The sequence below is a fragment of the Uloborus diversus genome, chromosome 7 (genome assembly GCF_026930045.1).
Source record: "Uloborus diversus isolate 005 chromosome 7, Udiv.v.3.1, whole genome shotgun sequence".
NCBI classification, from domain to species: Eukaryota; Metazoa; Arthropoda; class Arachnida; order Araneae; family Uloboridae; genus Uloborus; species Uloborus diversus.
The window spans coordinates 147,274,369-147,288,570 of NC_072737.1; the positions used below are offsets into that span (position 1 = coordinate 147,274,369).

Sequence of the window (14,202 nt, forward strand, 5' to 3'; positions counted from 1 at the left end):
GAAAAGTTTGAAAAAAGTGAATGAAAAAGCTTCTACTGCCCTAGCTGATCCTGATGAGTATGAGAATCTTTTCCCAGCTCTGAATGAAGCAGTAAAAGCAGAACAATTTTTAAAACAAAGTCAAGTTCGACAACCTGCATCAAGCTATCCATCAACAACGGTAGTTTTTAAAACATTCTTCTTCATTTATTTATTTTTAAATCAAAGAATAATTTTAGGATGTGGCAATCAAAATATAAAAGTTGAACTATTATGAGTATGCTAGCAAAATGTTGTAATTCATTTCTATTTTTTAGTTAAATAGCCATGAAACAGTTTTGTCATTTTTACAGAAATTGCTTTCAACCCTTTGAATCTCAGAACCAATATTTTTAAGTATTATTGCGTGTTCTATTCAATGGTAGTCAAAAATGGTTCATGTATTTATAAAGTGTGTAAAAGAACTTTTTCAAAAAAACAATTTTGTTTGTGTATGAAATTAACATTGCTCTTCTTTTCTATTTATATTTTGTCTAAATCTAATAAATTTATGTTTTAAAACTTAAAAAATAAATAAAATTTCTGATTTTCTATCAAAGGTTTGATATTAAAAAAAATAATAATAAAATAATTGAATACAAATCATTTGTATTGTAGATTATTGTATTTTTACTGCATTAACTAGTCCTAATGTTGATATTACTTAAGATCTATTCGTGTATATAAAAGCAAACCCCTCACAAAATATGCAATGTGCGTTTTGCAATGTACATTATACATTACCATTAAGCAGTCTGCTTAAATGTCTAAATCACATTATGTCGTTTACATATAATTTACTTTTTGTCAGAAATATTTCCAGTTTTATTTAACTTTGTTACTTGATCAGTCATTGTTGTTCAGTATTCTCATCCGAAAATTTGTTGACACAAACTGTACCTTTTTACTATTATTTTATTAAAATTTTTAAGCAAAATAATCTGCCCCCATGAAGAAATCTCTTAATGTCTTTGTCATCCCTTGGATTTCATATTTTTACAGTCTAACTATGAAAGGAATCCTGTTGAGGAAATGAAAGAAGCTGAAGCATCTGGTAAATTTGTATATATTGCTGAAGATGATGCTACAGGAAGTCTTCATTCACTGTCAGAAGTATGTACACATTTGCTTTAAAAAAAAATTTATATTTTACTTTCTAAAATTGCCTTTGATTTTGCCATACATAAATGTGTGCATCAAAAGAAATATGCTAGTTTTAATCCAATATTTAATTACTGTCTGTAAGCTGTTTTCTCTTTTTTATGAAGTAGTTTTTTTTTTTTTCTAATGCCTGCATAATTTTTTTCTCTCTCTGTTCAACTATGAAAATAAAGCATAAGAAATTAGCTGTGACAGTTGTAGTAGGCTGTGGTTGATTGATTAGTAAGTCGTTTAATTAGTAAATAAAGTGTTTCGGGGTTTATGTTAGCCAATCAAAGATCCCTTGTGCTCACTAATGATGATTTCTGCAGTTATATAAGCCACCTGCTGAAATTCTGGAGTTTACTTAGTAAATCTTATATCTGCCAACTCTTCCGAATTTCCCGGAAGTTTTACGCATTTTCATGTTGTTTTCCAGTTACAAGTAAAATCTTCCGGATTTTTCATGTTTTCTAGGGAAAAAACTGTATAAACCCAATTTTGGCGCTAAATATACTTTTGCAGAACTAAGCACCTCGTGAGAGGCCAAGGAGAGGTTGCCATAGGAGAATGACACAAGAAGATGTTAGGCGAGATCATGACGTCACACTCAGTGGTACAGTGCATGACCATATCGGTATCCAATCAAAGCAAGCGTTGTGGCGGGCAACTACGGTAACAACTTCGGCACTGTTTATCGTTTTTGGTTTTCGCTCAGTTCACGTTGCCTTTGCTTTGTTCTTTTTTTAAGATGAGTAAATGTTATATCCAAATGTTTTAAAGAAAGCTATACGAGTAATTTTTACTAATTGAAAGTAAGTTCAAATACAATGAAGTTCATTAATAATTTTATGTTATTAAATGTAAAGAGGTTAAGCTAATGTTTGAAAAATGTCTTGTTTGATTTTATTTTGCGTTAAAAATATTCTGGAAAAAAGAAAAAAAATCTTTCGGATTTTTGTCTTTCAGAGGTTGGCTGGTATGTTATATTTCTTGAACCATTTCATGTTTCAAAAGATTAATGTAATCAGGGCCCAGTTTATTATTATCATCTATGTCAACATTTCTTAAATTGGGTTCCACAGAGCCCCAGGGTTCCATGAAGGACACTTAAGAGTTCCACGTAACTTGCAATCTTTAAATATCAATGGAATAAGGTTTGATATTAAAATGATGATGGTAAGTATCAAAGTCAATTATGGAATAAAACCCATTTATTGCCAACGTAAATTGTACAACCTTAGACTATGTTAGTACAAGAACTTTAGTGGAAGGACATCTGCTTCATTCTTGCAAAAGGAATTTAATTTTATGCCATTATCGGAATTCTGATGCACTTTAGAAGAATCTTTTAATGTCAAGAAAGCGGTGTTGGCACTTTTTTCATAATACATATATGTGTGAAACAGGATTCTTAACTTCTGTATCAACAACAAATAGATACTTCAAGAAACTTAAAAATGACCTAACATAAGAATTAAACTTTCATTGTTTAAAGACTAACATTAAGTATAATTGCAATAATAGAGTAAATACCAATCATCTAATTACAATTTAAACTTTGTTAAAAACAAAATTTTGTTTGAACTACTTTTTCAAGTTATTTTAAGAAATATTGTTGCATTAATCTTTGGTATTACTTTTGGATTATATGAATATTATCAAAACAATTTTCATTTCTATTGCAAGTGAACCAGTTTCGGAATATTGCTCTCAAACTGTACAAAAAAAAAAAAAAAAAAAAAAAAAACGGATTCCACAAAACATAAGTAGACATTAAAATAGGTTCCACATCTGATTTTATATGGATTAACTTTAGATTCCTGCTGTTGCTAGTATAATGTGATACCTTTAAAAAAATGTTGATTAATAGTTATTATAATGGTTTTAGAAAAATCTAAACATTTGGGTGAAATAATTTTCTCCTTTCTTTTCTTTTTATTATTTTATCAATCAATTGTTCATCATTATTATAGATCTTGTTGTGCATAATCAATCGTTAGCCTGCTGTCAGTTCTGCCTGTTTTAATTAAATCATAGGGTGCTTAGTGTAAACAAACATCTTTGGGGTTTAATGTTAATTAATGATAAATCTCCTTGTAGATATGTTGCAAATGAATGCTTTTCTTACTTCATTATTGGTATGAAAATATTTTGATCTACCAATAGGTTACCTTTAAAATTATATAGTCAAATAAAAAAAAAACCATCAATGATTAAAGTGTACTGAGGTAAACCCCAGTCAGTCAGGAAATGGAATAACGATAAAGTATGCTTTTTGAATAGTCTTTGTATAAAATCCTGTAAGTCAACTGAAATGTTTGTTTTGGAAATAGGTGGTATTGGGAGAAAATCCCATCAGGAATTGGGATTTTAGCACATTTTCATGTGCTTTCTCTGGAGGTTTTCCCCCCTGTACCAAGGGGTGCACAGAAATTTTGGGGCCCATCACAAATGACTTTTCCTGGCCCCCTCTGTATTGTTTACCCTTATATTTCACCCATACTTTAAAAAATATTGGGCCAACAGGTGAGTGTTTGTGTCCGTCCCCCCCTTGTGCACTCCCCAGCCCTGTACCCTTCAATTTATTAAGTAAACATTATACGAAAGTAAACTGAAGTACAGTCAATTTGAGGCAACTCCAATCTAAAGGGACCGCCGAAAAACTTCAACTTATCGGAAGTTCAGCTTACCCCTACTTTCGGTTTTTGACATTTTAATATTAAAAAACATCAAATATTTTGATTAATATGTACATTTAACAGACAAAGTAACAGAACGTAAAGTTTTTTCGCACAATATGTAGTTTCTCCTCAAAGAGTTCTGAAGACAAAGTTGTGTCTCGTTTTGAACTTCTCCAGCCATCCAACACTGGTGTGGAAATTTTCTATGTTCAGTAATATAGCTAAATTCGCTGCTTTCTCGCACAGCAAAGAACCACTAATAGGAATGGCATGGTCTTGATTTCGATACTGTTGGAACCACTTGAATGGAGCTGATTCTACTTTTCAGGAAAGGTGCAAATCTTCATTCTTTTCAAATTCAGATTCATAGACTCTTACCGCTTTTGAAGAATCTTTCTTTTTGATTGTTGAATTCCTTTCAATGTCATAAGTAAGATTTACTTTACTTTCTAAATCTAAGGTTTTTAGCTTCAACATCTTTAATAGTAAAGACAAATCGTTTCTCTCTCTCTCGGGAACTCATCAGCAAATAATTGAAGATCAAACTAAAGAATGAAGGTGAATGCATCTTAACTTAGGTCAGCCTTTGAATGAAGGTGCAATCAGTTGAGTTGACAAAACTTGACAGCTTAAAGGCAGATTCGTAGTCCAGCAACATGTCAAAGTGTAAACAGTGCAGTGCAACAAAAGAAAATAAACTATACTCATTCCATTTATTATCCAAAGTAAAGTTGGATGTGTTTTAAGTTTTTTTTATTTGTTCTTGTTACTGATAAAAAATTGTGTCACCTGAAATGATTTGTTGGATTCTTCTTTTAGAGTGGAGGAGATGCATTTTCGGAACAGTTCATATCTGCATATAAAGGCTCTGAAAGTATAGCAGTTGAGCAACAATATTCTCAAGTAATCAAGCCTGAAGCTGTGGTTTATACAAAAGAATCTGCTCCTACAGAATCAGTATGATAGAAATTTATCTGTATTCATTTATTTTCCTACTGTATAATATGTTTGTGTTGCTTTCAGCTTAAAAAAAGAAGTTCATTAATATGTATGAATGTGTCTGTCATATTTGTCATAAACTGGAAAAGCATACTTCATACTTTTAGTTCTATGTGTTACCAATGGTGATTTAAATAGTTATCTCTTAACCATTTTTCATTCAATTCATTGATGCCCAACTTCATTTAAAGCATGAAATTAAAATGCTTTAAAATTATGTTCAAGGCATCGAAGTTAAGGTAAATATGAAGTGATAGTGAAATCCGGCTGGTAGATAATTGCTTTTCCATGAAGTATTCATTATATGTATTCGCACATGAAACATTTACTATGCTTTTTTTTTAGTCTTTAAAATAAAATAAAGAGAATGCTTAGATTTACAAAAAAAAAAAATGTGTTAATTCAAAAACTGTTGATGAACTGTGCTTATGAGTTTTATTTACGTGTAATCATGACTGAGAAAAACAATTTGTCCGAAATATGTTACATTGCTTGTTGCCAAAAATGCATGAAGTTGCCCCAACAACTAGAACTGATTATCTCTGTTTGTCTCTTTTGCCAATTATGAGACCTTTCCATCTAATCTGACTGCATCATCATTTTCGTGTTGTTATTATAGTATGACTCTGGCAACAAGACTTTTGTCTGTGTATGAGTTCATTTCCCCTTAAAGAAAAAAGGAACTATTTTATTGGCATAAGGTCAATAGCTATCATATGTTGTGATAACTCTTTATCTATTGGAGTTCAAGTTATCAGAGCCTAACTATATTATTGTTATTACATTGTTGAATGTGTTTTACTATGGTTGTTCTTCATTTATTGACTTATGCAATTGCAATACATAACCTCACAATATCTTTCATGCTTTTATTGTTATTGATAACTTGTAAGTGAAGTAGTTTTAATTAATAGCAAAAATACACTTAATATGATAGAAAAAAATCTAAAGAAGTATGTACCAATAAAACTGCTACTTGATTTAAAAAAAAATAAATAAATAACTTTTAAAAAAATACACACACAGAGAAATGTCATTTCTTAAGAAAAGAATACTTCAAACACTTAAATGTAAAGAAAATTCCATCTTGATGACTGAGTAGCATTAACGTAATAAATCACACTGTTGATAAAAACTTATGCTTAGAAAAAATGTGGTGGGGATATTCTTGAATACATCTGTTTTTAGAATCCACTGATGTTTTCCCCCCAAATCTTGCTTTAAAACTTGCTATTAATATTGCAAGTCAAATCTATCTATTAATGGTTAGACGACCGTAACTAATCATTTACCCTAATGTTTGATAATCTGAACAAATTAACATTATCTTCATTTAAATCATGTAATAAGTGGTTAATTGATTTATAAATTTTTCAGTTGCTTTAACATTGTCTCCAAAACAAATATATAAATATATTTTTTTTTTTTTTTTCGTTTTATCAATGTTTTCTCTGCTATTTTAGGCCAAAGAAGAATCATTTGCGGAGTTAAGTATTGATGAAAATGAAATGGAGTTGGAACTTGATATAAAAAATCTTATTCTGGATGAAACTATTGAAAATGTAAGTTCATTAAATTTGTTCTTGCAACTAATTTTCATGTTAAACTTTTAAGATGGCAAAATATTATAGTCATTATTATTATTTTATAGGAAATAAATATTGATGAAGACTTACTCAGTGAAGATTAAATACATTTTGTGCAAATTTTTAAATCTGTTATTTTTCTTATAAATGATGATTCTGCCATCAAGAATGAACATCAATTTGAATCTTCTTGGAAGCAGTTTGACAAGTATACAACTTGGAACTGTCTTGAACACCCATTCTTCATTTTTCACTTTTCACATACAAATGAAATAGAACTTTAGAAAAATGAAATTAATATTTATGTGTTGTTTTTTAAATCATAGTTTTTATGTGTAAGTATGTAAACATTACGTTTCTGAGGTGGAAAAATAAAGTCTATTGCTATTTATATATGGGGATGATTTACAAATGAGCCTAATTTTTCATTCACAGTATAACTACAATTTCAGTTCATAACTCGCATGTACATAAGATACATATTATAAATTATAAGTGCTTTGTACTGACAATATAACTGAAGAAATGCATACCTACAGTATAAATTGCTTTTTTTTTTTTTTTTTTTTTTTTTTTTTTTTTTTTTTTTTTTAAAGAAATTTCAAGCAAAAGAAACAATGTGGCAAACATAGATAAACTTCATTTTTGAACATTGACAAAAAAATTCATAACTTTTAAGCCCATTTATCATGGCCCCCCACATTTATTTACCCTTGTCAGACCATTTTATGGACCCCTCACAGTTTTGTCAATCTTCAAAGTATTGTATAAAGATTTGATAAGCCACCATCTATAGAGTTATAAATATTTCTTACTCATTCAAAACTGCTTGTTTGCAAACCACAAACATACCTGAACTAGTGATAAAATTATAGTTTGTTGTTAGCAATAGGGATAAAAACCATTTTGAACTAAAAGCAAACAAAAGCTATTACTGTTCTTTAGGTAGTCTTAGTGATTACAGCAATACATCAGCAGTACATCAGGTATTAACTTATTTTTTTGTTTGTTGTTTCATTTCTTTTTCATTTATTCCTTATATCTTTTACTTTCTCACTTATTTGATCAAAAATATCTTTATCAATCAAATAAAAAATATTTCATTAGAAAAAACAAATAATTTTTTGCTTTTTCCCCACAAAAAAGTGAAAAATTTTGAAGGTACAAATTTACACTCGATGTTAAATCCCGGTTATCACAAATTTGCCATTTCAACTGCGCTTGCGCGCAGACTTTGCTGATTTCGAAACTCTTGCTCAAACTAATGAAAAACATTTAAATTTGTTAATATGAGACAAGAACAGATAAAAATTAGAAATTACAAAACTTGCTTTGATTTAGTTTTTACGCCTCTGTACAGATTGAGTTTTGCGTCTTAATTAATAATGGATTCGGAGTCTGATTTTTCTATCAAACAAAGGCCCTTTTCAGGGCCGAATTTTTAACCTCAGAAGAGCGTACTAGATCTGCAGCATCACTTCCAATATAAAGCCGAACCCTCAACCTAAATACAAATGTATAATACTAAGCTGTTTACGCCTAACGTAAAATATCCGCAAAAGACGGATATTTGTAATATTCCGATCATTTTTGAAGTACATAACGTGTTTTACGTTTACGTTAAATAAATATTTCCAAACCAATAAATATTGAAGTGTATTTTTCTCTTTTCTTTATAAAGATTTTCAGTTATTCATATCCATAGTTTCATATAATGTATCCCGAAATTGCTGTGAAAATACTCTAATCGCATTCATTAATTTGTTGAGACTCTAGCACAGCCTAAATATAAACAAGCAACACGAAATCTTAAAACAGAAAGCCCAAAAAGCTAAGTCCGTGCGCAAGCGCAGTTGAAATGGCAAATTTGTGATAACCGGGATTTAACATTGAGTCAAATTTACTGCCAGAAATAAAAAAAAAATGTTTCAGTGCAAGTTTTATTTTTAAACACATTAATTTCTTTGTATACCACGATTTTGAGAACAAATTTCCAATTTGTTCATTTTGAAAACAGTAAGTTATCTTAACTATTTTACTTTGCTAACATTCCCCCGGAGAAAAAAGTGTCTTAAGAGTTGATAAAAATATTAAAATTTAATTTTCAAAAAACTGCATATAATCAGTATAATCTTGACCACACATACATGCATCCATTTCTTTAAAAATATTTTTGAAAAAGTTTTTTTAGCACATTATCTACTGGCTGCCATGCATACCTGCATCTATTTTGTTTGAAATATAAAACAAAATATAGCTTATTTGATACATTATTTGCCGGATACTACTGATGTTAAGTAAGGAAATTTCCTCTGGTGCCGGGTGAAATTCGAACTAATCACAAATAACACATCGACATGGTGTGAAGTTAAATAAAATGCACATGTGTGGTCACGGCAGGTAATATGTAAATCAACATACAATTTTTTTTTTTTGTTCAGCCAATAAAATGTTGCTCCTGAAAATGAGCTGCTTAATAAAGTCAAAAGTAATCTTAATCTAATCCTGAAAATCAAAAGTGAACTCTCTTTTCCACTTTCTTCTATATCTAATGTATAGAAGAAAGTATTGGATTCGTGCAAATTTTCTAATTTTGACGGATTTGAACGTTTTGAGGTGTGCTGAGTCCATTTCGACAATTTTTGAAAAATGTTGTGTGTGACCAGTTTTTGTGGCCGCACTACAGCGAAAACTGCCGCATGAAATCGAACGAAATTTGGTACACATATGTGCCCCTATCTGAACTTTTGCCTATTGTTTCTTGGCGCGAAATCCTCCAAGGATGGTGGAGCAATGAGACGTTTCTTGAGTCATGCGTGCCTGCTATTCCCCAGGAAATAACTGGCGGAATCAAACAAAATTTGATTCATATGTTGCCCCTAACAGGTACAGGTGCTGATTCAATTTTGTCGTCGATAGCTCAAACGGGGGTTGAGCTATAGAACGATTTTCGTCATCAATTGTGACTGCTGTATCTTAAGAAATAATGAACGGAGTCAGACAAAAATTCATCGACAAGTTGCCCTTAGAGGGTATAAGAGCTGATTCTATTTTGGCGTCAATAACTGAAAATGGGGTGGTGCAATCTAAGGTGTTTTTTTTTTCCTCATTGTGAGTGCAATATCTCATGAAGTAATGCTACGTTTTGGATCAAATTTGGAACAGATGTGAATCCATATGTAAACAGGCGTTGGTTCAATTTTCGTGCCAATTACTCCATGGAGGAGCTTTTTTTTTTTTTTTTGAATAAAAGTAGCTTTATAATTGCAACAATAAGAAAGATAAATCGTAATAAACTGTTGTCTGCATATTTCGCATGATTTCAACTGTTGGAAAAACGTTTTAACTGTTGCCATCTTGTGTTTGTTAACAAATAAATGTTTGTAACTATTTCAAGCAGGGCTATTAAAGTAATTTTCATTCTTTGCTTTGCTTTTCAGATAATTCGGGAATTGGGATGGTCGTCAAGTTTTGGCGTGTGTAATTTTGTTTTTGTTGGGAATATTGCTTCCTCGTCAAGTATGGGGAGGGATCAGAATTATAAAAAAGATATAGAAGAAAGTTTCGTGATAGCCACAACATATTAGTTTTAAATGTTAATGAATAATTTCTTCAGTAGTTAATAAAAATTTTGAACCAATTTTAGTTTCTTTTTAAAATGTTCAAAGGGCTAAGTACTGAAAAAGTCTTTCAAGTTTGAGGAATTTTTATATATTTATTTTTATTTATTTATTTATTCAAGATTTTATTTGTTAGGGCAAGGGGAACCTATTAATAATTCAAGTATTAAAAGTAAAATTTCAGATATGTGTGCAAGTTGAGAGGGTTTATTCAAGGTTTATAAGTTTGGTTGTGTATGTATGAATAACTTATCAATGTAATGGTTTTTAAATTATACATGTTGAGGTATTTAACATGTTAAAGTATAAAAACTTTTACTTCTAAGTAAATTAATTCATGCAATTAAAAAATGCAATTAAATTTTTTTTGTTCAATTCTTTCTTTTGAAGAAATGTTTTCTGCACCCAAAAACTTTACTTTTTAAGTCAGCTAATCAATTCCAAAAAAAGTTTTCTTTTTACCAAGGTAAAAAAGAATCCCACATCTTTATATTAGAATCTCCTCCCCTCCCCCTCTCTCTCTCTCTTTTTTTTTTTTTTTTTTGTAATAATTAGAAACTGCTAATCAATATATTTTTTAAAGGTTTCTTTTTTCTCTTTAGCTTTGAATGTAATAAATATACAAAAGGCATTTTTAAACTGGATATACTATAGACGTTGTCTGTGTCATGTAATGCTATGTAAATAAATATATGACAATTATTTGCAACAACTGCTATAAAATAACTAAATTAAGTTTCTAATTAGGTATGTATTATGATTAATCATACATATACTAAAAGTAGTTTTTACACTTTTTTTAAATGATAGTGTTGCTATGAAATTAGGTTTTAAAAATTATTTATGTACTTTGTTGCTACAAATGTTTTGTATTTGCTTCAAACTGTGTAGTGACAGTGTACAAAATTAAAAATTTTGTTACCAAACCGTGAATTTACCTGATACAAAACTGTTTTTACTGTTCGTACTGATACAAAATTGGCATTTTTGCTGACACAGAAATGATTTTTTAATTATCCACCCCTATGATTGATATGATGAATAAATTATAGTTCAGTAATTTTTTAGCATCAGGAAATCATATGGGTTCATACAAATATCACTAAGTAATGACTGTATTTTACAATAATATCAGTTTTTGACAGGTTTTAGACATCAAGAATCCAACCTTGGTTCTGTTTGAGTTGAATGTGCTCCTTTAATTTGAAAGTTTATGTAGCAGCAGATTGCTTTCTTGCATTCAATGCTCAGGCGTGGTTACTAAAAATTTTTGATAAATTTTCATATGACACTTACCATTATTTTCATCTTACCAGAAGTCAATGTTTCATTTTATTAATCAGAAATCCCTCAGAATTCTTGAAAGGAAGAAATAATTCCATTAGACTTCGACAGTTTGTACCAATTCATGATTTCATAGAGAAAAATACTTTTTCCAAGAAGAAATCTACCTAGAGAAAAAAGGTAGTGTTTTATGAAAAAAAACACTTTTTAGCATTGTTCTATAAGTTATACAATATGGAACGTAAGAGATACATTTCAATTTTTCATGTAATTGTCTTCATAAAATGTGTTGAATTCACTTTAAAATCATATTGCCCCAAAGTTTATTTCTAAAGCTTTTTTTTTAATTTTGATGTTTTTTAGCGCCCAAAAAATGAATAATCAAAAGCAGTTGTGAAATTCATGTTAAAATTTAGTAAAAGATTAGATGATGCTAAATGAAGTAAATGCAAGATATTTTATCAAATAATTAAACTAAAGACGTTAAATAATTGCACTCTCTACGGTCATCATAACTACATTTTACCATAAATAACATCAACACTGATTTCATTTTTTAAAAAAAATGCTCCTACTACTGGCTTTTCATGCACGCTTTAAGTTCTTGATTATTATGGTTGAAGAGCTCGGTGCAAGAAATGGAAAGCTTCACTTTTTGCTGGTTTTGTGTTTTAAATTTAAATATATGAAAAAAAATTGTTACATTCTATAACAGAAAGAGGCAAATATTCCATTAGATATTAAAGAAAAAGAGCTAACCCAGACTAACTTTCAGGAGAAGGAAGAAAAACTTCTATATTTTGTTGTATTATTTTGAAATGAAGTGGTTTTTATCTCTAAGTTCTCATGTTTTCTTATTACGTATAACAAAATGTATTTGAAATATCAGTAAAAAATCTCTTTTTCATTGTTATATGTGTATGAAACAAAAACAAGACAGCTTCACTACATAGCATATAAGTATAAACAAATACTTATGTGCTGAAAAGTAAAAGATAATAATACCATGTTAATATGCACAAATTTGCAGGAATCTGTGGACACTGCTTCTGGGGGGGGGGGGGGGGGAGTATGGATTTGTGACTAAGTGTCAAAATTGCTAAATAAGCATTGCATAAGTCTTTGAAAGCCCTAGTATTTAAAATACTAACTTAGGAACAAACTATTTAACAGTTATTGTCATTGTTATTAAATGTTTCATACAGTCGAACTAGCTTATAACGAGCCCTGATTTAATGAGAACCTGGATTTAGCAAGGAAATCAGAAAGATTTGGTTGGTATAATGTTAATGCCTACTCAGCTTAACCTATGTTATACAAATTCCTTTGACACACTGGAGTCAACTGCGTTTGCGACGAGTTATGAATCCTGAGAAAAAATGAGGATGGCTCTTTTTTTAAATTTGTGGAGTGAAGAAACATTTGAAAGTCATATATTTATTGACACCAATGTTGTCATTTCTAAAATATACTTCTGAGGAAATTGTAGCTTGGATTCAATCAAATGCAGATAAAAAAAAATTATGAAAGCAACATCGATAATGATAATGTAAAGAATTTGAAGCTGAATCACCTTCAACTTAATCAAGGGCTTTTAATGTGCAGAAAAATATTATCCCTTTTTTGAAGTTAGAGGAATTAGTGTCAGTTTTTTTTTTTTTTTTTTTTTTTGGTGCACAAAATAGATACAATAAGGCAATTCAAAGCAAATTAACCAGCAATAATAATCTTTACTAATAATAAAACTGAAAGTCTCTCAATCCGGAGGATGTCTGGATGTCTGTGACGCGCATAGCGCCTAAACCGTTCAGACGATTTTCATGAAATTTGACACAAAGTTAGTATGTAGCATGGGGGTGTGCACCTCCAAGCGATTTTTTGAAAATTCGATGTGGTTCTTTTTCTATTCCAATTTTAAGAAAAAAAATATAAGATGGACGAGTAAATTACGAAATTATCAAAACGTGGAACAGTAACATGGGCACAAGCCAATTGGCGAGATACGAAATTATCATAACGTGGAACCGTAATATGGGTACAAGCCAACTGGCGAGAAAATTCACCATACATTATTTGTAAATATACAAGCGAACCAAAAGACCTTTTGATTTTTCTATTAGGGGCAAAGTCGTGCGGGTATCACTAGTGATAAATAAAGATAACAGCAAATGTGTATAGTATTTCCTGACTTTTCCCCAAACATGTTTCGCACCAGCACTGTTAAGGCGAGCAAACATCATGGTCACTTCATGCTCGTTATAAGCAAGTTCAACTGTATCTTTTAAATTTCACACAATATTCGATATTTATGATTCCATACGACAAACTGATTTTTATATTCATTGCAGGATACATTAAAATACAGATTAAGAACTGATCCAATCTGAAAATCTTTTGTAAAGACAAACATTGTGCCAATTGGATTATAAATGGCGGGGGGGGGGGGGGGGGGGTAGCTAAAAAGAGGGCCATTGATCTGCATTTGGGAACTAATGCACTGACTAGGACCAGTCTAACTGGCTCCGGAGCTGTTACTGGTCGTAACATCTGTATTTCAATTGTATTGTATACCATGTCGCAATTGTGGGGAACTCCCCACGATCATAGGTACCCCCCAAAGTGAATACAAAGATGCTAATAATAAATGTTTTACCTAGCTCTGTAATAGACAAAAGAGCCCCAAAACCTGTAAATTGATTTTCGGTTACGTCCTTGCATTCTGGATTTTTCTGTGAAGAGCTTTGCATTGACTCATCAAAAAGCTCAAATTCATCTAAAGGCTTGTCAAATCAGTCTAATTTCCGGATAAAAGGCAGTAGGTTTCTCTTTTACACGTATTATCCCGACGAAATTACAAGTGTAGGAGAGCTG

The 14,202-nt window shown here is 30.6% G+C and overlaps 1 protein-coding gene across 1 annotated transcript in view; it reads left to right on the forward strand.

The window, feature by feature from the left end:
* LOC129226391 (coatomer subunit beta'-like) overlaps positions 1 to 6,820 on the forward strand; it is a 46,741-nt gene extending 39,921 nt beyond the window's left edge. Inside the window, 5 exon segments of the mRNA XM_054860993.1 lie at positions 2 to 160; positions 1,021 to 1,131; positions 4,662 to 4,799; positions 6,305 to 6,403; positions 6,493 to 6,820. Coding sequence (XP_054716968.1) covers positions 2 to 160; positions 1,021 to 1,131; positions 4,662 to 4,799; positions 6,305 to 6,403; positions 6,493 to 6,531 — 546 coding nt within the window. The 3' untranslated portion in view covers positions 6,532 to 6,820.
* The last annotated feature ends 7,382 nt before the right edge of the window (positions 6,821 to 14,202 follow it).